At 40.3% G+C, this 22,775-nt stretch overlaps 1 protein-coding gene across 5 annotated transcripts; it reads left to right on the forward strand.

The window, feature by feature from the left end:
• Positions 1-4,552: 4,552 nt before the first annotated feature.
• On the forward strand, positions 4,553-20,987 carry SLC18B1 (solute carrier family 18 member B1). 5 transcript variants are annotated; one of them, XM_066179151.1, is made up of 14 exons: positions 4,553-4,664; positions 5,315-5,454; positions 6,559-6,654; positions 8,350-8,423; positions 9,187-9,334; positions 12,194-12,350; positions 13,825-13,961; positions 15,024-15,125; positions 16,024-16,115; positions 17,269-17,364; positions 17,930-18,004; positions 19,409-19,502; positions 19,599-19,645; positions 20,468-20,987. In XM_066179151.1, the coding sequence occupies exons 1-14, from the start codon at positions 4,604-4,606 to the stop codon at positions 20,538-20,540; spliced, it is 1,392 nt and encodes a 463-aa protein (XP_066035248.1). In that variant the 5' UTR covers positions 4,553-4,603; the 3' UTR covers positions 20,541-20,987. The 5 variants fall into 5 exon arrangements, with proteins under 5 accessions (XP_066035248.1, XP_066035251.1, XP_066035249.1 ...); XM_066179154.1 differs by having other exon boundaries at positions 4,555-4,637; XM_066179150.1 differs by lacking the exon at positions 4,553-4,664 and adding an exon at positions 4,749-4,900.
• The last annotated feature ends 1,788 nt before the right edge of the window (positions 20,988-22,775 follow it).

The following is a 22,775-nucleotide window of genomic DNA, read 5'->3' on the forward strand; positions in this document are numbered from 1 at the left end:
AAAGTGGGTGGGAACAACAGTGCCCACTGCTGGGCAGCCTCTGGGATGCATTTGGCACCTCCAATGCTGCCATATATTGCTTGAAACTCTGAACTGTAACTCCTGTTGCAATATCCCAGTGAGTTGCAACCACTGCAGTCTCAACACAGATATTCTAATTTAGCAGCTCCTGTGAGACATGTGGTCTTGACTTCTTCCCTCCTTCCTCCACAAGAAGTGGGAACATATTTCCTTTTTACTGCTCAGAAAGCATGCAAGCACATACAAATAATACTGCCCACTTTTTTACCATCTCTTCAGGGAAGAATGTTTTTCCCTATATCCACCAGTCACTTAATCTTCTTGTGCCCTTGAAAAGCCCCAAAGGCACCTTATCTATACAGTAGTTTTTGTACTGAGTGGAACAAAATACCATTATCTCCCCTAAAGGTGTTGAAAGGATAAGAAGTCTGTATGCAGCCTAAGACACAGCAGAATCTCCAGGAAGTGCTATATACGTTCAGCCCAGGAAATGGAAGTATGCACATCTGAAAGCTTTGCATTATAGCAAAAATTATAATAACAGTCAATGTATAGTCTAATATTCTAGCAGCAGAACACTAAAAAGCAGTTTTTCTAGAACAGTTGCAAGAAAACAAAGCTGTGCTGAGATAAAAATTATGTATATGTAGAGAGGAGGTTTTCATTGGCACTGATCTCTGTGTGGACGTGTTGATAGAGCCCAGTAGGAGTCTTTTATTTTTGTCTAATAACTAATGAAAGTGTGTGATCCTGTTGGAAGGTCTGCTTCATTGCACAGTGTGAGCTCAGCATTCTGCATGCTGTTGGTACTACTCCACCTGCTCCACCTTTCTTTCATATTCCTAGAAGCAGTAGCTAGTTTTTTAAGCTCTGCATTTTCCCTTGGAGTTATGTTCACTGAGTACCCTGCAGTTCAAATACTGGCATACAGCCATGGGGAATGACATGTTTAAGCCAAGGATTGCAGTCCAGTGCTAAAAATATTTCCAGTGCACTTGATGCTGGTTAGTGGTGTAATGAGAGTGCTAGAAAATGAGGAGCTGCCAGATGCAGGGCAAGAGCCGGGCTGAGTTCTAAAGGGCTGAGGTGGTGTCAGCGCAGATGCTGACCTGCAGCTTCACAGAGCAGCCAGCCCCAGCAGAGGAACTCGGTCCTCTCAAAATCTGGTTATACTACAAACAGCATTACATCTTACCTGTAAACTTCGATTTGGGGAGAGGAAGACAAGCTGCTGCCACATGGCATTCAAGAATTTTTATTCTCTCCAGCCTGCTGTTCTGAGTGATCCATTTGGACTCATCATCTTGCTGCATGTATTTGAAAATCCTCTGGTTATTAACTACTACCCTTTGTGCTTGCCGTTCAGTTCCTTGATTCTCCCTGACTGTCTCCCTTTCCAGGCTGGCAGCCTTCCTTTCTTTTTTCACTCTGAAAAAAATGGAAACTGAACTTTTTCAGAAGAGCAGTATGGCAGTTCACTCTTGTCTCAGCCATCCTCTTCCTGCTTCTTTTCCCCATTATCTCTCCTTGTCTCTTGCTCTGGTAACATTTATCTTCCTCTTGTACTCACCCTGACAACCACAACCCATGTATTCTTCAAAATGTCAGACTTCAGGAGTAGTTTAAGTGCCATATGTAAACTGTGGAGACTCAGGAACTGAGTAATGAGCAGTTTAGACAGTGGAACAGTGTGGTGAGGCAGCCATATAGGCAGATGAAAGTATCAGGTATTGCAAACTCCCAAGAGAGGTCCATGACACTGCTAAACTCTGAACAATAAGTTCTGATTTCAGTCCTGAACAATCCTTGCAAAAACTTACTTTCATCTCACATCTGTCTCTAGAAATACAAAACACAGGCATGTGCAATAAATAAATGTCAAAGGATAGAATTATCTCATTTTCCTTGCAAAACAATCTTGGGGAAAATCAAGCTGGAAGCCTTCTTGTTCTATATCCACAGAAGTTCTGCTCACCAGCCCAGAGGGGAGAGATGAATATTTCCAAGTGCCTCCAGATATGGAATAGAACACCCACCCACGTGCAAGAGATGTCTGTGTCAAATTTCAAGTGCTTGGAGAAATTATTGGAGATATTGTTCTGGAGTTTCAGAGAGAGGACAAACTATGGTATTTCAATACCAATTTGAAATTAACTAAGGCCTTGATTCATGATAACTGAACAAAACACTTTGCTGGTTTCTGTTGCCTTCCACAGATTTTGCATGAGATGCTAAAAGGATGTGGTTATCATGTGGTCACATTGGAGTAATTTTAAACTATTTCCCAATAGCATTGTGCAGCTGCTGACAAAAGAAAAATAATATGTAAAATGCACTAAGGATTTTCTTGATTGCAATGCAAGTCTTTCTAAGATCTTTACAACTATACAGAGCAATAATAAGGAATATGTATTCCCACATGTGCTGAGCATTTCATAATGTCCTGAATATCCATGAAGGAAGCTACTCTTAAAGCAATTGCCCTTCATATAAAAACCACAAGATTTTTACCCGGTGGACATAAGCCATGAATTTGACTCTATGTCTAGCATTTTTAGAGAACTAGTGCTCTAAGCCTTGAATTCTGCATACAATTTGGGATCTGAAAGAAAGAATACATGTTATTAAAGTTGTTGCAGGTGTGACATAAGAAAAGTTTGTATACTTTTAATATATATATATATATATATATATATATATATATATATATATTTGTAGTTGGCTGGTAACAGGTCCTCGTTCAAAGGTTAGCAACTATTTGTAGCTGTACTGGTTTTGGCTGGGTTAGTGTTATTTGTCCTTACAGTAGTTGGTATGGGGCTGTGTTTTGGATTTGCGCTGTAAACATTGTTGATAAGGCAGGGATGTTTTAGTTTCTGCTGAGCAGTGCTTACACAGAGCCAAGGCCTTTTCTGCTTCTCACCCCACTGCAACAGTGAGGAAGCTTAGGATGCACAAGGAGCTGGGAGGGGATTCAGCCAGGACAGCTGACCCTAACTGACCCACAGATATCCCATACTGTATGGTGTCATGCTCACCATATGTAGAGCTGGGGGAAGAAGAAAAAAGTGGGGGACATTTGGAGTGATGGCCTTTGTCTTCCCACGTAATGGTTACATGTGATGGAGCCCTGCTTTCCTGGAGATTGCTGAACAACTGCCTGCCCATGGGAACTAGTGAAGAAATGCCTTGTTTTGCTTTGCTTGCATGCATGGCTTTTCCTTCACTAAACTGTCTTTATCTCAACTCATAGGTTTTCTAACTTTCGCTCTTCTCATTCTTTGCCCAATCCCACTGGGAGGGAGTGAAGGAGAGGATGTGTGGGGCTGAGTTGCTGCCCGGTGTTAAACCACAATGATAGCTTACTAAGAATATGTGAGGAACTAACCAACATGTTCTATCAACAAGTTTCTTTTGGCAGTAATGAGCAATGCATAAGCAAGGAAGTTCATAGCCATGTTAGCCATGTTTCATTATTGGAGTCGTATCACTGCTACTTCCCACACTTCCACCTTCTGTGCACACTGACTTTATCAAAATCTGACTCTATAGGCTTTCTTAGGTTACTCATCTGTAATTGTTAATGAAGGGAGGATCAGGGTTTGAAAGTAGTTGGAATCTGTGGAGTTAAGGCTGGAAAGAGCAAGTAGTTGAAATAAGAACTGTTTCATCTCCTGAAGATAATTGACTGCATCTCCAGCCACAAAAATGAATGAATGCTTAATTCTCTTGTCACGATTTTATTATTTCTCTATAAGTTTCTCTTATTCACTCTATTTGTGTGTCATATTTGGAATATATCATGCTTTTGTTATTATCCTTTTGTGAACTCATGATGACTTGCAAGTGCTCTTCCTTTTTTTTTTTCTTTTTTTTTTGGGGGGGGGGGAGGGGGTAAGGCTGCTCAAGACCCAATATCTATGAAAGGATTTATGTTTACATCTTTTTCTGAAGGTAGAAAGGAAAAGTTCAAGGTACTTCTTAGGGACTTTTCAACAGCCATAATATATGCCACACAAAATATGTTCTCAAAGTAGTCTTCAGCAAAGGAACATGTTGTTTTTCTTTGTGGCTGCGAAATAGCTTTTAAGTTTCCTAATCTTGTGCTAAGAAAGTGGTTCTGCTTTTTTCTGTCATGTAGAATGTGAGTTTCTAATTTAGGTACATGGCAATGTTTGTTCTGAAATGTCCTTTTAAAGTGTCTTAATATTGTAACTGGTGAACAACTAGATGGTATACCGGTGGTAACTAGATGGAATACTGATAGCTTAGTTAAAATAGTGCTTTCAAGACGTAATTACTGTTTTTCCTCTCCAAGCAACAGGTGGTCTGTCTCTTATTATGTTTGGAAGTTATCCTCAGCTCCCATCTCATCACCTGAGTCACTTTCCCGTCCTGCGGATTGGACCTTGAGCCAAATGCACTGATTATGCCATCTCTTCCTCATCTCCAGCTTGAATTTACTCCTGGCCAGTTTACAGCTATTAATCCTTGCGGCAGCGCTGTCGTTAAGCCGTTGTGTCATGGATCTTGCAACTTGCTGGAGGCTGTGTAATAATCGGCGATCTCGCTTGGTCTGCTAATGTTACCAATGTATCGTGAACGCCCTGGGCCAGGTGCGCAGCGCACCCCAGCACCAGCAGGTTGCCATCGCACTGCGACAAAGCCCGACGCTCTCCGCTTGCTGCGGGCGGTCCTGGGGCAGCTGTGGGCCCGGGGCGCGGCGGCCCCACCCGCGGGCCGGGCATGCTCAGTGCCGGCGGCCGGGCTGGCGCTGGCCCCGGTGCTCGCGGAGCCCGCGGCCGCTGCCACACGGGCGGCGGGAGGCGCCGCTGCGGCCCCATGGGCAGCCGGGCTGCGGGCGGCGAGCAGCCCCCAGGTGCGAGGCGGCGGCGCCGCGCGTCCCTCCGCCGGCACGGCACGGCACGGCCCGGTCCGGGGGCAGCGGCTCCCCCGCGGGCTGCGGGCGGGCCGGGAGCGGGAGCGCAGGGAGCGGGACGGGGCTGTCGCCGGGGCCGCGCCGCTGAGGCGCAGCGCACACGGCGCGGGCCGGGCCGGGCAGCTCCGGCTGCAGCCCCAGCGCCTCCGGGGCGGGCTGAGGGGCGGCTGCGGCACATGCGCTGCGGCCAGGTCTGCCCTCCTGCACGGGGCAAAAGGCAGCGCGGCTCGACTCCGTTCTCAGAGCCGGGAGGGTACAAGTTTGTGTGGGTTTTAGTTTTCCAACCTAGTTTGTAAATTGCTCTCCTCTGTCAGCTTGTAATGCTTCGTTATTATTTTTATTCGGTATTTTTAGATGATGGCGTGTCAGAAGCAGTTGGTGAGGAATCAAGACGGCTTACCAGAGAACAGCTTTTTACAATAGTGGCAGCAGCTTCTATAAATTTCAGTTCAATGATATGCTACTCAATTCTGGGACCCTTTTTCCCTTCAGAGGTAAACAAGCAATTTAGTCAGCTACTCTCTTCATTACATTTTTGCATATTGAAACTTTTAGAGATATCTTGAACTCCATTGGACATTTGTGGCTGGCTGTAAGCTCCGAGTTCAGACTTTTCAGTTGTGGGAATTCAGTGATAGGATCATGCTGTTGTAGCACATAAAATGGTGACTTGAATCTTGTCCATGGACTAATTTACCTATGACTGCAGAGGAGACAGCAAACTGATGAGATGAGATAGGAGTCAAAGTGGATTCTTGCAGAAGTGAAACATTTTTTTGTTCAGTGTTGCATAGTAGTTTTGTAGAGCTGAGCTTAAACTCTGTCAATGTCCTGACTTGGATTTCTGTACCCTAGCCACTCAATAACTTTATAGCTTCCTGTTAACTCAGTCTGGGCCATCATTAACTGTGCTAACTTTCTGACCTAAGAAGGGGGAAAAAAATAAAATCTCTGCTTTTGTTGAACGAATACAATGTTTAAATATCAGATGAAATAGATGGTCATGGTGCCTTTGCAGCAGAAGTGCATTTCTCTCATGACCAAAATGTTACGAGGTATTTACAAACAAATTTTATTTTATTTTTTTTTTGTCTCAGGTATTTACAAAGAAATATTCTTTTTGTCTAAATATTCCTATGTACTGCTTGTGCCCAAGTGAGTGTATTTGACCAGCTAAATATGTAAAAAATTGTCTGATGCTGGTTATGGGGTGGTGTGTCACAGTGAAGAAAACAGATATTGCCATTTACTGCCCTCTCACTGTGCAAGTTTTGTAGCTAGTGCCCTTGCACACTAACTGAAGCCACCTTTATATAGTCTGGCTGCCTGTTCTGCAAATAACACAACATTTCTAATCACTGACAAATTAACCTTGGTTTTCCCTTGATGACATATTAGAAGTGCAACGTGTCTTTAAATTTTGTTGTTACCTTATGAGTCCCTACTGCCTTTGAGAAAAGAAATTGCTTTCTAAAACTAATAGGCATTTCTCGCATTAATAGACAATTAAAAAAGATTTAAATATCCAAGGCATGAATGTTACTCACTTTAAGAATTTGACTCTGTCAAACGTGTCATGGTTGTGATCTTTTTTGCAGGCAGAAAAAAAAGGTGCCAGTAACACAATTGTTGGCCTGATTTTTGGATGTTTTGCTTTGTTCAATTTCTTGACTTCTTTAATATTGGGAAATTATGTAAGTATAATTGAAGCTGTAACCTTTTTTCTGTGATGACACAGGCTGATACATGAAGACAGTTCTGCAAGCCTGAGAAAACAGATGTCTCTTCAGTACTGCTCCTGCAACTTTCTGTTTGCAGGAGCTGGAGTCTGACTAGTCAGTCTGAACATGATCTAGGTCTTGTCAGTACTCTTCTGTTGTTCCTGAGAGTAGCACAGAGCAACAGACATGTAACTGTTTTGTTTCTCTGGTTACTCTTCTGTTTGCTTTAGAGTAATCTGATGATCAATTCTGCTTTCTATGACCTCCTTTCTCCTACACCCCCTTTTTATTTGTTGCACTTACTTATATATTCTGTTTGCCTTTGATGACATTCTTTAAGGTATTTTGTTTTTGTTTTGTTTTTCTTTAGTTAGCTGCACCTCTTCTTTTCTGGTATGTTGTCCTTTTTTTTTTTTTTTTAACATTTGCTCCTGTTATGACTCTGCTGCTTAACTCAGTTTCTTCTTCAACTTCATTATATAGTAATATGAGAGAAATGTCTCCAGTTCTTGTAACGTGAGCCTTCCCACAGATTCAGGATTTTTCTCACGTTGAAGAAACCACAAATAAATTATATAAATGTATGTTTGTTTATGAGTTGGAGCACTGCAGTCTATGCATTATTTGCTAGGGCTTCTCAGGATCATTCCCTAAGCTGGGGCTGCTGCAGAGTCAAAATCGTCTCTGTCTTTGGCTGGGCAGCCTCTTTGCTGACCCTGTGGTGAGTGCTTTTCCCTGGTGCTGAGGTGGCTCATAAAGTGTCACATAAGTGCCATTTCTAAGTCCAAATCTTGGTGCCTGTAGTGGCATTCAGCTATGGCACAAGCCTCACCAAGTACTTTACAGGGGAGAGTGAGAGTGCCACCCTCACTGCAGACAGCTGAAGTGAGCATCAATAGATCTGCACAGTGCAAGCAATCAGAGATCCTGAGGGTTTCAGTGAACTCAGCAAAAAATGGGCTTTAGTAATAATGGCTGAAAGGCATGGATTTTGTTCAGGCCTGAACAAAAAAGGAGCCTGAAATACCTACTGTCCTTAGGGGAAGTTGCAGCATGGAGTTAGAAGCTCAGCTGTACTTTTTAGTGGGATTGAGTTGGCTTTATGGCATGCCTCCCATCATCCTTCACTCTGGTGAGAGTCTGAAATGAAGAAAGATGGGGTCCTTCCCTGGTTATGAATGGGGAGACCTGCAAATACCATGCTTCCCATGCCAAAGCTTTGTGCTGTTAAGGGTTGTCATAAATTTGCTTAAAAATCAGCTTGCATTGGCGCTCACTAGCCAGGTACGTGATGGGTGTTGTTGGCCTTGCCTCAGTGATAGTGCTGGAGGGGAGGTTTGGAAACAAACTTTCTGCTTTCTGCTTATAATGAGGAATGCTGCTGTTTCCTGCTGCTCTGCAGAAGCTGCAGCATGCTGCTGTGAAATAGTTAACTGCAGCGTTGTCTTACCTTCTAAAATTGGGTTAAGTCACTTAAGTCACAATGGTTGTTCAGACTGTTTTTATGTTCATTATTGAATGAAGGCACACCAGCCGAAGCAGTGTTTCCCAATCTTTTAGCTACAGGTGCTATGAAGTTCCCATAATTTTTTGATTTCTTAACTTACATTGAAAATTTTTGATCTTTCCTTGAAATACTAACATATAAAAATGGTATTTAATTTACAGCTTTCAGAAATTGGAGCAAAATTCATGTTTGTGGCAGGGATGTTTGTTTCAGGATGTGTGACCATTCTGTTTGGGTAAGTAATTTCTGTTGCTTGGTTTTGTTGCATTTGTCTTCTGATCATTTTCATCCATATGAAAAGATGGACACAAAACAAAATAGAAACTCTTGGGCACCTTTTCTGTGTTGGTTAGGTCATCTAACTTCTTGCATCTTTAATTTTTATCTACCTCTTGTAAAGCAGAATGAACACTTCTCCCTTTCACTAGGTTTCAGAGTCTGTTTAGTACTTTGAAAGCAGAGGACATAGGTTCTGTTCATTTAAGTAGTAGTTCCTGGATGGCAAGAAGCCTGTCAAAGTGCAGGAATAAGAAAACTATTTCTGCGTAATGTTTTAATTATTTTTTTCTTTAAAATATTGGGCTTAAATGGGAAGCTTTGCCTGGCAGGTGGAGAGGCTAAGTCATTAATTTTAGAAAAATAAATGCTTTATTAAAAATGAAGGAATCTCTTATTAGTTAGTTCTAACACATTACATCAGACTTCTTGCACAGGTGCTTGGAAAAGCTATGAAATACAACAAAGGTTTTTGCAGGTTATGGTTTTCATGCTCTTTTCACTGCCAAGCAGAGGGGAAAAGGAGAAAGCTGCCAGAAATAGTTTGGTGGAGTTTGAGTGATTTTACTGATGTGGTTCAAAGGTAAGTGGTAATAGAAAGCATTGAGTGTCTTGTAACTGTGTCTTTTAATAAGCAAGAAATTATACTCTTAGGCCTTTAGTAGATGGCTTCTTCCACCCTGAGAGAGGTCCAATTTAGTGTTGGGATTTTTCTTTTTCAGAATGCTTGACAAGGTGCCAAGTGGACCGATGTTCATCAGTTTCTGCTTTTTAGTAAGAGCAATGGATGCAATAAGTTTTGCAGCAGCAATTACAGCTTCGTTCTCCATCCTTGCAAAGGCATTTCCCACTAATATAGCTACTGTCATGGTAAGTTCAGAAAGCTCTGTTCCAGCTGAGTACCAGCAATATGACAAATTGCCAGTGGGCAGCTAAAATCAGGAGGAGAAAATCTGTTGTCTCCTCTGCAGGCTTGTTTGAAATCATCACGTAATGTTTTGTTTGTAATCTAGAAGCACAATCCTAGAATGAGTTTAGACCTTAGCATGACTCTGGTTAGATATAAATTAAGCAGTATTTATTAGTTTCTTGTGCTTTGAAGACAGCTGACCATTGGTGGCAGTAGTTATCTCTTCAGTGAAAATTAAGACAAAATAAATAATAAAATACTAGTACAGCTTTTAGTGACTACTTCTACCTGGATAGTAAGGATCCATGTGAGTTGATTTAACAAATGATAAATTAATTCGAATGATGTTGATTTAAATGACTGAAAGAGGCAAAACTGAAACATTTTTGGCTTATTTTTTCTAATCTGTCGATAAAAGTTATGTATGAAAAGATGAGGGCTAGAATTTCTTGAAATCTGGAGGGCAGTATTTCTGATCATCAACAATTCATTTCAACCAGAGATATTACCCTTTTTCAGTTGGGGTTTTAAGGTGTTAAATAAAAGTTTTGTGTTTAATGAAATGCTGTTTTCTCTGTCTATTTTTCAATACATTCTGGTTTTCAGTTCAAATACGTTCTGTCAGAAATAACTGGGTTAATTTTTAATGAGTGAACAAATTTTGAGAACTTATTTAAGAACATTAAATAAAATTAGAAAAGTTGCTGCTTTTATTAATACCATTGTTAAGCTGTGTAATGACTTCTATAAAGAAATATACATCTATAAGAATATATCTTTCTAACTAGAATAAAATCTACCAAGTTGTATCAGCAGTGATCAGGTGGCCTTTTCATTGGAGAGCAATTTATATATTGTAATCATGGTTTTGATTTATTCAGTCAGTAAGGTTAAGGTTTCCTGTTTGCAAATTTTAAAATGTAATTTAAGTAGGTAAGTAAAGTAATGTTGACTTAGAGGGATTTGGTTACCCATTTTATAATCAGAATTAAAAAGAAAAGAAATTCTGTTGTGGCAGCAGAGTAACCATGATGCATGGCTGAAAACAATATATGGTGGTGAAGGTCGTCTCAAGACCAGAATCAGAAATGCTACACAGCTGTGGCTTGGTACCTACCTTTGTGGAAAATCTTGAAAGGGTGCTGTTAAAAGGCAGATGACTTCTAAATGTTTGGTTTTTTACCATATTGCGTGCTCTAGGGTGTTCTGCATGAGAATAAAACATCTTCATATGTATTAATGTAGATTTTGTGTCCTTAAATGGACATGATGGAGAGTTCTTGTTACTGTGAGCTCTGCAGCAGGAGGCAGAAGAAAGAGCTGATTGTTTGAGCAAGGTGCATCCTAGGGTAAAATTGAAGCCTGAAGGAGTGGATGAGGATTTTTTAGCCTTGCTTTCTATTGTCCTTCTTGGTAGTGCTAGATGCTGTAAAACACCTTTCCTCTCCTTACCATTTTGGTACCGGTTTCAGCCTGCCTTTTACTTGTTGGGTACCCTAGAGGGTATATGCAGAAGTTATTAAATATAGGCACATTAGCCTTGTTGAAGTGGGAAGTTGAGCATCTGTCAATGTGATCCCTCTGTGGGAGGAGGTATGGACTTCAAACCATAAGCAATCTCACTTCTCTTACAGTATCAGGTGTGTCTTATCCTCTGATCTGTACTCTGCAGTGTACTGATCTGCTTCCCCCCCAAGCCCTCCCCACTTCATTAACTTAGAATGATGTACAGCCCCAAATCATGTAAATTATTTGAACCAAAGTCTCACAAATTAAGTGGTTTTTTTATGGTTGGTGAGCAACAAAAGTGAAGGCATCATCTGGATGCAGTGATGTTAATGACCATTCCACATGGTCACAGTTTTTCAGAAGTCTCAAATCTATCTGAAAATTTTGTAACTTACTGGTTATATGTTGTTACTAGTTATTTTCTTGGCTAGGAAAGAAAAAGGTTGCAACCCTAGACTGACCTAGGGTGAAGAAATTGGCTTTTGCTGACTGCCTGTTTTCAGGACATTTGACAACTCTGACTTGTATCAGGAAAATTAATGATGAGGATGATTCTCTGCAGTATCTTTCTGGGTTCTGGAAGTTATCAAAACTTTTATCTGTAAACAGTTATTACCATCAGCTCTTACTGGTGGTCTAAGCATTGATTAATCAAGTGTTGAGGCAGATGTTGACAGTGGTGTCTATGATGTAGCACAAGATGTGTCTGTATTACTGTCCTTTTACAAAGTAGTAGCTTATAAAAGATAACCAGATTATTAATTAAATTATATCCAAAACAATCTGAGTTGTACCCATTGCAGTTTCATTATTTTTTCCTACCCCTAGGGAGTGAGTCCAAACAACTGTTTATGAAGAGAAAGCTTTAACTTGGCACATATACTTCATCCCATGAGAGAATGTCCCATCTGAGTAGGTTTGTTTAGAACCTTTCCCTCAGGTTGGAGTGTAATGGCAGGTGGGAGAGGTAATCCCTTCAGCCTGAGTTGTCCTGTGGATGCTTTCTGCCACTGGAGCACTTTCCTTCCCTCTAGACTGAGATCTGTTAGGTGACAGCAGAGTTGTGAATGCTGCAGTACAGGTAGTGAAGCAAAAGAGGTCATGGCTGTCACACACATAACTGTGGAATTCCTTTTGCTATCCCGCCCTGTGAAGGTCACTACTTGCTCTTGTCCTAGTGATGCAGTGTCTTGTTTTTCACTAGCCTTGATATGTTTTGCTGCTCCTCAGACATATGGCTTGCTTTAAATTGTTGCATTGTGTTTTCTCAACATACTGACTTCCTTTCTGCTTGCTTTTTCATCCTCTAGGGCAGCCTTGAAATTTTTTCAGGGCTCGGACTAGTGCTGGGCCCACCTTTGGGTGGCTTTTTGTATCAGTCATTTGGTTATGAGGTCCCTTTCATCACTCTGGGATGCATAGTGTTGGCTTTGGTGCCTGTGAATATGTGCCTATTGCCAAAATACGGTAAGCACCCTTCTACCTGCCTCCTTCACTCACCTTAACTTCTCATGTTCTTAAGTGTCGTTAAAAAAAGTGTCAGCTTCTGGAGTCTGATCCAAGTCAGAGGGCAAAACTCCAGTTGAATTAGCTGATCATCTTGATCAGGCCCATGTTTAATGCTAACTTAAATTCATGAGATGGCCTGGAATTAATGCAACTCATCATACCCTTTTCTGCAAACACTAGGAACTCTGTATGGAAGTGAACTGAGATATATTTTTGTTTTCTTTTGTCTTAGATTCAGGGCTTGTAAAGGACCAGTTGTGTCTGCTTCCTATAGGTTTGTCATTGCAGCTAGTTAAAGAAAAGCTGGAGACAGATTTTGCCTAAAGCAGGAGAACTCAACATGTTTGAGGAGTTAAAAGTGGAGGGGAAAACTAATTATAGGGAGAAAAAAAGGTGTTTATTTGTACTCAACAATGCAGGATCTGATTAACATGAAAGAATGATAAAGTTAATAAAGGAGGAGTTTAATGAAGTGATGGATGTCATATAAATTTATTAAATTTTAGATGATCCTGCTTAGACAGAAAACTAGCTTAAAGGTAAGTCCTCACACAAGACTAATTATAAGGTTACAATTCTGTTATTCTTTTCTAGAGAAAAAACCTAGTTACTTTGAAATGCTTTGTAATTTTTTTTATCCTTTAATATGAAAACCATGGAGAATAACTTCAAGTATATTTGCTTTATAAGAAACAATGATTAACCATGTGTTGCTGCTGCTGACTTTCCCCCCTGACCTCTCCAAGCTCTGAAATCATCATGATATCACTGCCAATTTGGAAGTATGTTACATAAATATTAGCTCTGAGCTGGTGGATGTTAATGCTTGAACTTTTAGTTCTTTGTATACTTTGAGACCACGTTCAGGTATTACAGGAGGAACACCATCAGGAAGAGGGCCTGACTTAAAATTCCCACATAACCATGACATCTGAAAGAAGTTTCCTGGAGTACAAATTGAACGTGTTGGAGTTCAATTAGTTGCTTAAAAACTTGGATAGATCTCAACTGATAAATAGCAATCTTTTCATCTGACTCTCAAAGCATGTTTCTTTTATTGGGTATGAATTGTTCAAATATGTGTTCATGTATCAAGCTGAGACATATCGTGAGGATTTCATTGTATAACTGCTGGCAGAGAAGCAAATACTTTTTCACGTAATTGGAGTAATACGTGCTTTAGTTCTTTTCCAGTTGGGGATTTGCAGTGTTGGAATCTAAATTGTATACTTTTCTTCTTCACCTATCAAATGTTGGGTTTTACTATAAAAATAGCATAGCACATAATAATCAACAATTGACTTTCATCTATTGTGCAGCAGGAGTAAGAGGACTAAAAAAAGGGAAATACTGTTTCTTTTCTAAGGCAAGATGATCATGAGCTTATGCTGCTGAAAATAATGCAGTTTCCCCCTCTCTTCTATTGAAACAGATTCGACTCCTAGGAAAGAATCCTTTTGGAAGCTCATTCTTCTGCCAAAAGTCTTAATACTCTGTCTCACTATATTTTCTCTAAGTGCATGCTTGGGTTTTATGGACCCCACAATGTCTCTATTTATCCTAAAGAAGGTAAGTCCTGCTAACATGCAGTGAAGTCTTGACTTAATGAATAGTAACTGGTTATAAATGTAAGTATCTTTAACAAAATTGAGCTTCATCCAATTAACACTGTTTTAGTTAACTGTTCGCTGTGTGAATTCCAAATAACTTGATTTCCACAGTATTGATAAATCGATATCCATTGCACCATCTCTTCTTGCTGGGTCTTAATAACTGAGAATGAAGAAATGTAAGGCCTTTTAAAATGAGCTTCCCCCACTTAAATGTCTTTCACCTGCAAAGTACTGTCTCTGAATAGGACATAGAAACTGCTTTTGTAAAAAAGGGACTTTTTCTTCCTTCCCAAACTCAAATTCTTGACAGCTGCTGCAGTCACTGACAGTGTTACGTCTCTTGATGTGAACCCCTTCAAGATTCTGTTCCTAGATGAAATTAAGCAATGGTCTTTGAGGACTTTATTTATGAATTATTTTTCCAAGGGGTAGTGTTTCACAGATGACTGTGCTGCTTTTTGTCTGTCTGGCCTGTGCTTTGAGCACTTGTCCAGGATGGAGGGGGCTTGATGCTAACCTCTTTCATCTGTGGAGATGTGAATGTACATCTTCCCTCTCCCAGGAGGGATCTGAAATTATCCCACTGTAGAATCTGTGTGTCTCTTCTAATGCAAATAAAACTAAAGATTGGAGAAGTAGAGACTAAATCCATTGAAATTTCAGTGTCTGAAGTGTCTGTTTCAAGTCTGTCAGATTGGAATGTTAGCATCCAGCATGCTGGTTGGTGTAGGGGGCAGAGCATAATGTTTCCTCTTGACATTATTTAGGTTTTGTATGAGTACGGTTGTGTCAGGTGTTTCCACCACTCCATGCTTAAAAAGTGTTGGTGAAAGCAATGAAACTGAAGCTCTATGGATGATTTCAAATACTTGAAAAACCTCTGTAAGGTATCAGTAAAATACTTTAAATTGTGCATTTCAGTATTTTGACTTAATATATAATTGTTGGATTGTCCTTCAATGAATGTAGCATATGTGGTTTGTCTTGGTTTTTGCTTTATTTGTCTTCCTTTCCATAGTTCAAACTCCCAGCTGGTTATGTGGGCTTGGTATTCCTTGGTTTGGCAGTCTCGTACTCCGTGTCTTCTCCCCTCCTTGGACTCCTAAGCGACAAACTGCCAGTGAGTCCTACCCTACTGTGTGTGCAGGGTTACTAAAGTGCTCCTTGCACTTGCTTAAAGGTGGGGGGGGCAATGGGTGACACAAAGGATGTAGGTCTGGTCTTGTAAAGGCATCTGCCTTTCAAGACCTTGCACATGCACCCATTACTGCTATGTGTGTAAGGTCCAGGGTAATTTTAGAATGTCCAAGTCAGTAAAAGGAAATCAGACAAGCAGCTGAAGCGTGCTGAGCTTTTGCAGTGGACTAAGCACAGTCTTTTTCCAAGCAATGTGGAATAGAGAGTGGGAAAGTATGTCCCAGTTATCCATGATTTTAACCACATCTAATTTTATTAGCTTTTGAGAAGATGAGTAAAGATGTTCTGGTTAGCTGTATTGACTTTATCTCTTAAAATGTGTAATATCCAAATTAGATCAGCACAGTGGGCTGCCTGTTCTTTAGCCTGGTCCTTAAGCTCTTAACAGCGCCATAGAAAGAGACCTTGATAGTGGTAAATCTAAGACAGCCTGTTTGACAGCCAGTGCTAATTGTTCAAGGAAACCTACACTTCGAATGCTGTGCCTGAAGGATAGTGACGATTTTCTGACACTTTTTTTCCTGACACAAACTAGTAATGTCCTTTGTACATGAGAATTACATAGAATCATAGAATGGTCTGGGTTGAAAGGAACTTAAAGATAATCATGAAATGCTAAAAGATGTTCCTTATATAAAAGAAGATTAAGACCTAGAATACTTTGCTAACTGAGAAGGACCATTGCTCATCCTGAAATCTCTGTACTAAGCCTCTGATGCCAGTGATTGCATTTGGGGTGAGGAAACAAGAATTTATCATTTCTTGATGTACATGACAAATTCCCAATTTTAAATTGCACAACCTTTCTTTTTCTTACACAGTACATCAGGAAGTGGCTGCTGATATTTGGAAACTTAATAACAGCAGTGTGCCTTTTCATGCTTGGACCTGCTCCTGTACTGCACATTGAAAGGTACTTCCTCTCCCTTAGCCTGTCCCTATTAAATGGTATTTTCAACCATAGTCGTGTATGTCCATAAGTCTGTAATTAGCAGCTCTGACCATGAAACAGATTTGTTTTTTAACTTCTACCTTTGACCATGAAACCTGGTGGTTTTTTGATGTGTACCATGAGACTGTGAATGTAAAGTAGTGAAAGCATCTGAAATAGGAGATTTTACAGCTTCATAAAATAGAGCCTTTTCTTTTGCTTTTTACTGTTACTGTGTTCATGTTAATGTCTATGGTAGGAAGAACGTTGCTTTTTTTTTTTTCTTCCCTTACAGTTTTGTGGCATTTCCAGTTCAGCAAAATAAAGTTCTTGTTCTGTCTCAATTTCCAAATTATTCTATTTCATCAGTGTTTTTAACTATGGGGTTTGTTTATCTATTACCAGCAGTACTGATTTTACTTCTCTCTGTATATAGCTTCTGAGAAAAGTGACAGATTATGGCTTTGTTATCACTAGCAAAGTAAAGACAATGTCTGTTGCACCTGAATGCTGTCATGTCATATTTCTCAAGTTAATTCATAGCAAAACACTCTGCTACATTTACAAAACAACTACATAATCCTTTTGTCCTAGATTAGATACTCTGTTAAAGTAATAGGCTTATTAATGCATAGAACTCCTCCTAGATTGCTAATTTTTAAAGATCATAGGTTTGAAACTGCTGAGGTTTCAAATTTACATCATAGATTTCAGCTGGTGAGAAAAATAAATTAGTAAAGTCTTCAGAATTCTTTAGCTAAGTCTATTTGGTTGTAATACATTAGGCTACAAAATTTCAACTTCAAAATCCTTCACTTATGCAACCAAGTCTGGTGCTTGCACATAGACATTGCTCAGTTAACCTCATCTGTCTACCTCTTCCCTATATGCACCTCATAAAATGAACCACATTTGATAAGAAAATATATAATTTGAACACGGGTTTTTAATATTCTTTTACAAAGTTTTTTTTTTCTAAGGTATAGAGCTGGATTTTTCAAGTATTAGTATTGGCTTCAAGACACATAATTTGCTGATCAGTCATGGAGAGCTGATGTAACAGCCTTCAGTCAAATGGAGTCCTTATTGGAAAGAGTCTTCAGCAGCTAACTTCTTGTAAATGCCTCTCTTTCAGTCAGCTGTGGATGTTTGTGCTAGTGTTGGTTTTGATTGGCTTTTCCCTTGGCATGAGTGCTATCCCAGTGTTTCCAGAGATCCTGCAATGTGCATAGTAAGTAACTCAGTCCAACCCTTCTTTCATGTTACTGATACTAGGAACCTGCAACTGTTTTTCAGGGGTGAATATGAAGTGTGGCTTTTTTGCTCCTTTTTGAGGCAAAGGCAGATAGGAACATTTAAATGCTTCCACTTGTCTTAGTTTTTTCTGACTGAGCACCCCAGTCATTATCCTCCCAGTATAACTTTGTGAATGTGTACCTCAATAGTGACCTAGAAGGGTCTTGATTTACTCTTATTAGTGTTCCTTTTGGAACAGGGTCTTTGCTTCTAAAAAGCCACCTGTCACAGTTTCACACTTGCCATATGAAACATGGGGAATTGGTGTGATGGTGTGATCTTATTTGGGAGAAATCAGAGATGAGGAGTAGCACTGCAATCCTCCAGAGAGGCAGCAAAGAAGAAAGTACTGGGTAAACAGACATTCTACTGTACACTTTTGCTTGTTAACTATTTATGTGGTGTGCAAATTAAAAGGAGGGGAGAAAATCTATAGGGAAAGACTACAGGCTGAGACACAGTATGTATTGTACTACTCTAACTGGTCTGTCTTTCTGCAGTGAGAATGGATTTGAAGAAGGTCTGAGTCTTCTGGGACTTGTGTCTGGGCTCTTCAATGCCATGTGGTCCCTTGGGTAAGTGTACCCCTTTTTGTAAGCTGTGACAGTTTAGCTGTTCCACATGGAAACCTGGCTGTGTTGACCTTGATTCAAGAGTTTCTTGCTTGACAGGTACCTTGTAGGCATGTTAAAACAAAGCTTTTTACATATCAAAAGGTAAAACTTTTGTTTTGACAGTGCTCTGAACTTGTCTTTCTTGAAATATGTTGCTCTGTGTATCAAAAACCTGCAGTGATTAAAGTGGATATTTACTTGCACTTCTGTGTGGTCATTTGTCTTTTCACTAAAATCTGTAATGCTCAGTAAAGAGAGATGTGGACCTTAATATTTTACAAAGTCAAGTCCACCCAGATGGAGTGAGCTAAATGTCTGCTCCTGACTAATTCTGTTTTGCTTTTTCCATTCTCCACATTTCCTCCTTTTGTATGGGATAGCTTAAGGTAGAATCTCCTTTTTAAGCAATTCTTTAAGATCTATGTTTGTATAACTTAGCGGAGTGTGTCTATAACTCTATAGTGTGTTTATAACTCAGGGTCATCATCCCAGAAATACGTGAAAGGTGCTACTGGGTGAGTGGCTCTTCAGAGCTGTCACTCAGTGGGAAGTGACAGAGTGCCCCTATAGACAGCCACTTAAAGGATATTTTTATCTGTCCTTGTAGTCTTCTGTGGCTACAGGTATGTTTCAGTGGCACAAATTTGCACCATTTTTTTCCAAGATCTAGCTATCTAGCAGTCCTGTATATTTGGTATAGGGTTCAGTACAGACACAGGTAGTATAAAGTTAGCAAACCCCAGGTTTATGCTGCTATCAAGCCTGGTTTTATAATGTAACTTGCTTCCAGAAAGTCTCTCTAGTTTTACACAGTTTCGTCCCTTCCTATCATGAGAGACCATATAACGGAAGACCTTTCATAAAGAGCATCTGCAAAACCTTTATAACCTGCGTTTTTAGACAGGCATAAAGGTGCAGGGCAGTTACACACAGCTCAAACTTGCAGAGGCTGTGTCGGTCACATTGTCCATCCCCCCCCGCTTATATTCATCAGACCTTTGTCTTGAAGTTTAGAAACTTTGTGTTTTGAGGGATGTGACTTTGAATTTCTTTTGCGATAGATAACTGTAGATGTTTTCTCAGAGCATGGTCCTTAGTAGGGTGTCTCTGCTGAAAATGACTGCATTCAGCTTTCTGATGTGGATCCTATTTCCAGATGAGGAGGTAATTAGATTCATTAGGTCTTTGGCAAACAACAAATTCATACTTTTTGTGGATTTTAGGAAAGTTAGGTCTGTGGAAGAAAATCTCTTTGTTGTCAAAAATGAGAGGAAGGCCACAGAGCGCAACAAAACAGTTCTCTGAGAATATGGTATGTTATCCTCTATGTTTGGGATGCCAATACCTGATTTTGATTTGATGCAGGGCATTTGTAGGTCCAATTCTGGGAGGATTTCTAAATGAAGAGCTGGGTTTTGAATGGGCTGCAGCCATCCAAGGAGGATGGCCACTTTTAAGTGTAAGTAATTGCACTTTAAAAATATCTGTTGCAGTTATGAGCTATTGTATACGGTAGTTATAATTACTACAATTGTAACTGGCTGTTTCCTCAAAGGGTCTTGCAACTGGAATATTTTATATCATTGAGGCAACAGGGAAAAGGTATGCTGAGATATTTATTCTTTATTTTGCTTGCAATCATATAAAGCAAACCTTTGAAATTTGTGCTTGCATTTTTTTCTCACTGCCAACCTAATAAAGAATGATAAGATGTGCAATAAAAGCATTGCTTAAATAATTTGTCTGTATGGTTTCCTAAATCCCTACTGACCTAACATGGGCAGCTAAACCAGGCAATGTCTATTCTATACAAGCAGCAGGCATTACCTGGCATTAATGAGCAAACCCTGCTGATGGTTCCTCCAGGAGCGTATCTGTGAGCTGGAATTGTTTGGATGGTCACAGGCAGAGAGCAGTGGTCAATGGCTCAATGTCCAGACACAGACTAGGGATGAGTGGTGTCCCTCAGGGGTCTGCCTTGGGACCAGTACTGTTTAGTATCCTCACCAACAACTAAAAGAAGGCAGATTCAGACTAGATATGAGGAAAAAAATTTTACATGAGGGTAGTGAAACACTGGACCAGGTTGCCGAGAGAGGTAGTGGATGCCTCATCCCTGGAAGCATTCAGACCCATGGCTCTGGACATGGCTCTGAGCAACTTGGTCTAGTTTAAGATGTTCCTACCCATGGCAGGGTAGCTGGACTGGCTGACCATTAAAGGTCCATTTCAATCTGAACAATTTTATGATCATAGGAATGAACAGTACGTGGTTCTGTGCAGTGGTAGAGAACCAAATCCAGTGATCCATGTAGCTCTTTGCATATAATGTCCTTTTTTGCCTATTATGTTGATATCACATAGAAGTATCTAAAGAATATAAAATCTGTGTTATCTCTCCTGTCCTTCTCCATATGCAAACAGTTCCAGTTCCTGCCTGCAAAATCCTCCTGGTGATAACGAAGAAAGAACTCGTCTAATGGCCAATGAAATGTAGCCAGGCATACTTTCAGTTCTCTGTCTGCTATTGTAGTCTAACTTAGTATTGTGGTGACTGGCCTTAACAGTGCTTCATTATTCTGGAGCTGGGACATGATCCCTTAGTGAACAACCAGTTGTGGTTTATTTGTAGAGGCATTACTGTTTTGAAAAACTAAACACTGCCTTTCTTTTGGAAGTTCTCCTAAATGATGTGTAACCCTCAGCTGTCAGCCTGTTTAATTGTGTTCCATATACAGTGTAACACTGTATTTGAAAAGATGTGTTTTCAAATGTCTGTTTCGTACTTGTCTGTACTGTGCATTATTCTTGGGTAAAGCTACTATTTTGCTACCATGATTTTCTGTACTTTTTTAAAGGCAGCTGATTATCTTGTAAAAACAGAATTTGAAATTATAAAGGACTAAGCACAACATTGTTTTCAATAAAGCAACTTTTTTCCTAAGTTTTGTAAAGTTTCTTAGACAACAGGAGTCTAAAATACTTATTGTCTACCACCGCTTGTGTTATCTTGAGAGTACCTGAAAATGAGATGCAAAAACAATGAAAATTTGCAGTGTGTACACAGAAAAAACTGATCTTCAGTCCTGGAGGAGACTTGGCATCTGGTGTATACATTAATATACATACACAAAAGATAAATGCATGTTTGTATTTTATATGAAGACTCAGCTTGGTGATTTTGAGATTTATTTTGCTAATAAATGCTAGCTGGAATGTTTGTACTAATTGCTTCTGCAACAGCAATTCTATCAGGAGTCTAGGGCTACTAGGGGAAAAAAACGCAAACCATTTCCTCACCTCTTCCAGATGCTCAGCTAAAGATATTCAGGGGGAACTGAGACAGGATACTCTTGACAAACTCACTTCTTGACTTTCGTTGTGGCAAAAGTCTTTTAATTTATCATTGAGACATATCTGGCTTCTAGAAGGGGTTCTCTGTGGTAGCTTTTTTCCCATCAATAAGAAAATTGGTATGTCCTAGCAACCTCCAATCAACTAGCAACTAGTCCTAGCAACTTTCCAACTTTGTGAAAAGTTCCTGGATTTTACCTAAGAAATTCTTATTTCCCTGCCAGACCTCTTTTGGACTAGAAAGAACAACTGCTGTGAAACTTCTGGATACAAAATGGCAGGCTTCCCCATGGAACATCTTGTTAATAGCTTCCTTTCCTTTTTGTATCAGATGTTAGACTTTACTGAAACCAGGAATGTACACCTCAACTTACGCTGACCATGCCAGTGCTGATGATGAGCCAGGTGAGAGGAAGCTGAGAGGACTAGAGTTGGATGCAAGATACCGATCTGTAGACGTGAGATTTAATTGGCTGATTTTGTGCAATTTGTTCACTTACCTGATGTGTGCTGTTAGGACTTGAGAAGGTCCAGAAAACCAAAAAGAGCACAAATGTCACTGAAATAATTGAGCTGCCCTGCAATGTGTGCACTTTACCAGATCACCAGTAGAAACTAGACAGGCTTAACCAACCCCTGTGAGAGAGCAGTCAGGGCTTCTGTGGGAAGCTAAGCCACCCCCCTGGTTAGTGCTGTGCTTGTCTCATGCAGTGGCAGGTCTAATTACCAACCTGCCACTACTGACATAGCTGTAGAAGCTGTGATGGGCAGAGACTGTGCCAGGTATAGCCAGACTACAATTGGCTGGAGCGGGGCAGCCCAGAGCAGGAGCCTGTGTGACAGCACTGAGCTCAAGATCATCTGCCTGCCTGCCTTCCACAGCCATGCCTTGCCCTTAGGTTTGGGCAGTGCTGGTCTCTGCTGAGATTCCCCGAAGTTGTTTTTCCACTGGGACCCTGACTTGCCTTAAGCTCTGTCACTACAGCCTGGCTGACTCACAAGTCTGACAGGTGATGCGTTTCTTTGGCTGCAACACAGCGTTGACTTCCCTTCTGTTTCCTACTGCTTGGGTGAACACCCTTCCACTGTTGTCAGCCGTTCAGTTTCACTCAGCGTGGGCCATGAAAATGGGGGTCAACTTCCTTTCAGCAAATACGCACAACTCCGCTTTAGATAGGATAGATACTGTGAGAGTACTCTAATTGATCCTCATTCTCATGGGCAACATTTGTATCTGTGTAGTGCAGCTGACCTGAGCAGAAATTCCCATCAGCTTTAAGCATTCATACTCATGTCAACAGGACTAGGACCTGAGAACTTGTAAAGTTCTTGATATATAGGAAATAAAAATGTGCTATGTAAGAACCTGGAAATTCTT

Source organism: Chamaea fasciata, unplaced genomic scaffold (genome assembly GCF_029207755.1).
Source record: "Chamaea fasciata isolate MVZ Bird 193981 ecotype frontalis unplaced genomic scaffold, bChaFas1.0.hap1 SCAF_3, whole genome shotgun sequence".
In the NCBI taxonomy this organism is placed as follows: domain Eukaryota; kingdom Metazoa; phylum Chordata; class Aves; order Passeriformes; family Sylviidae; genus Chamaea; species Chamaea fasciata.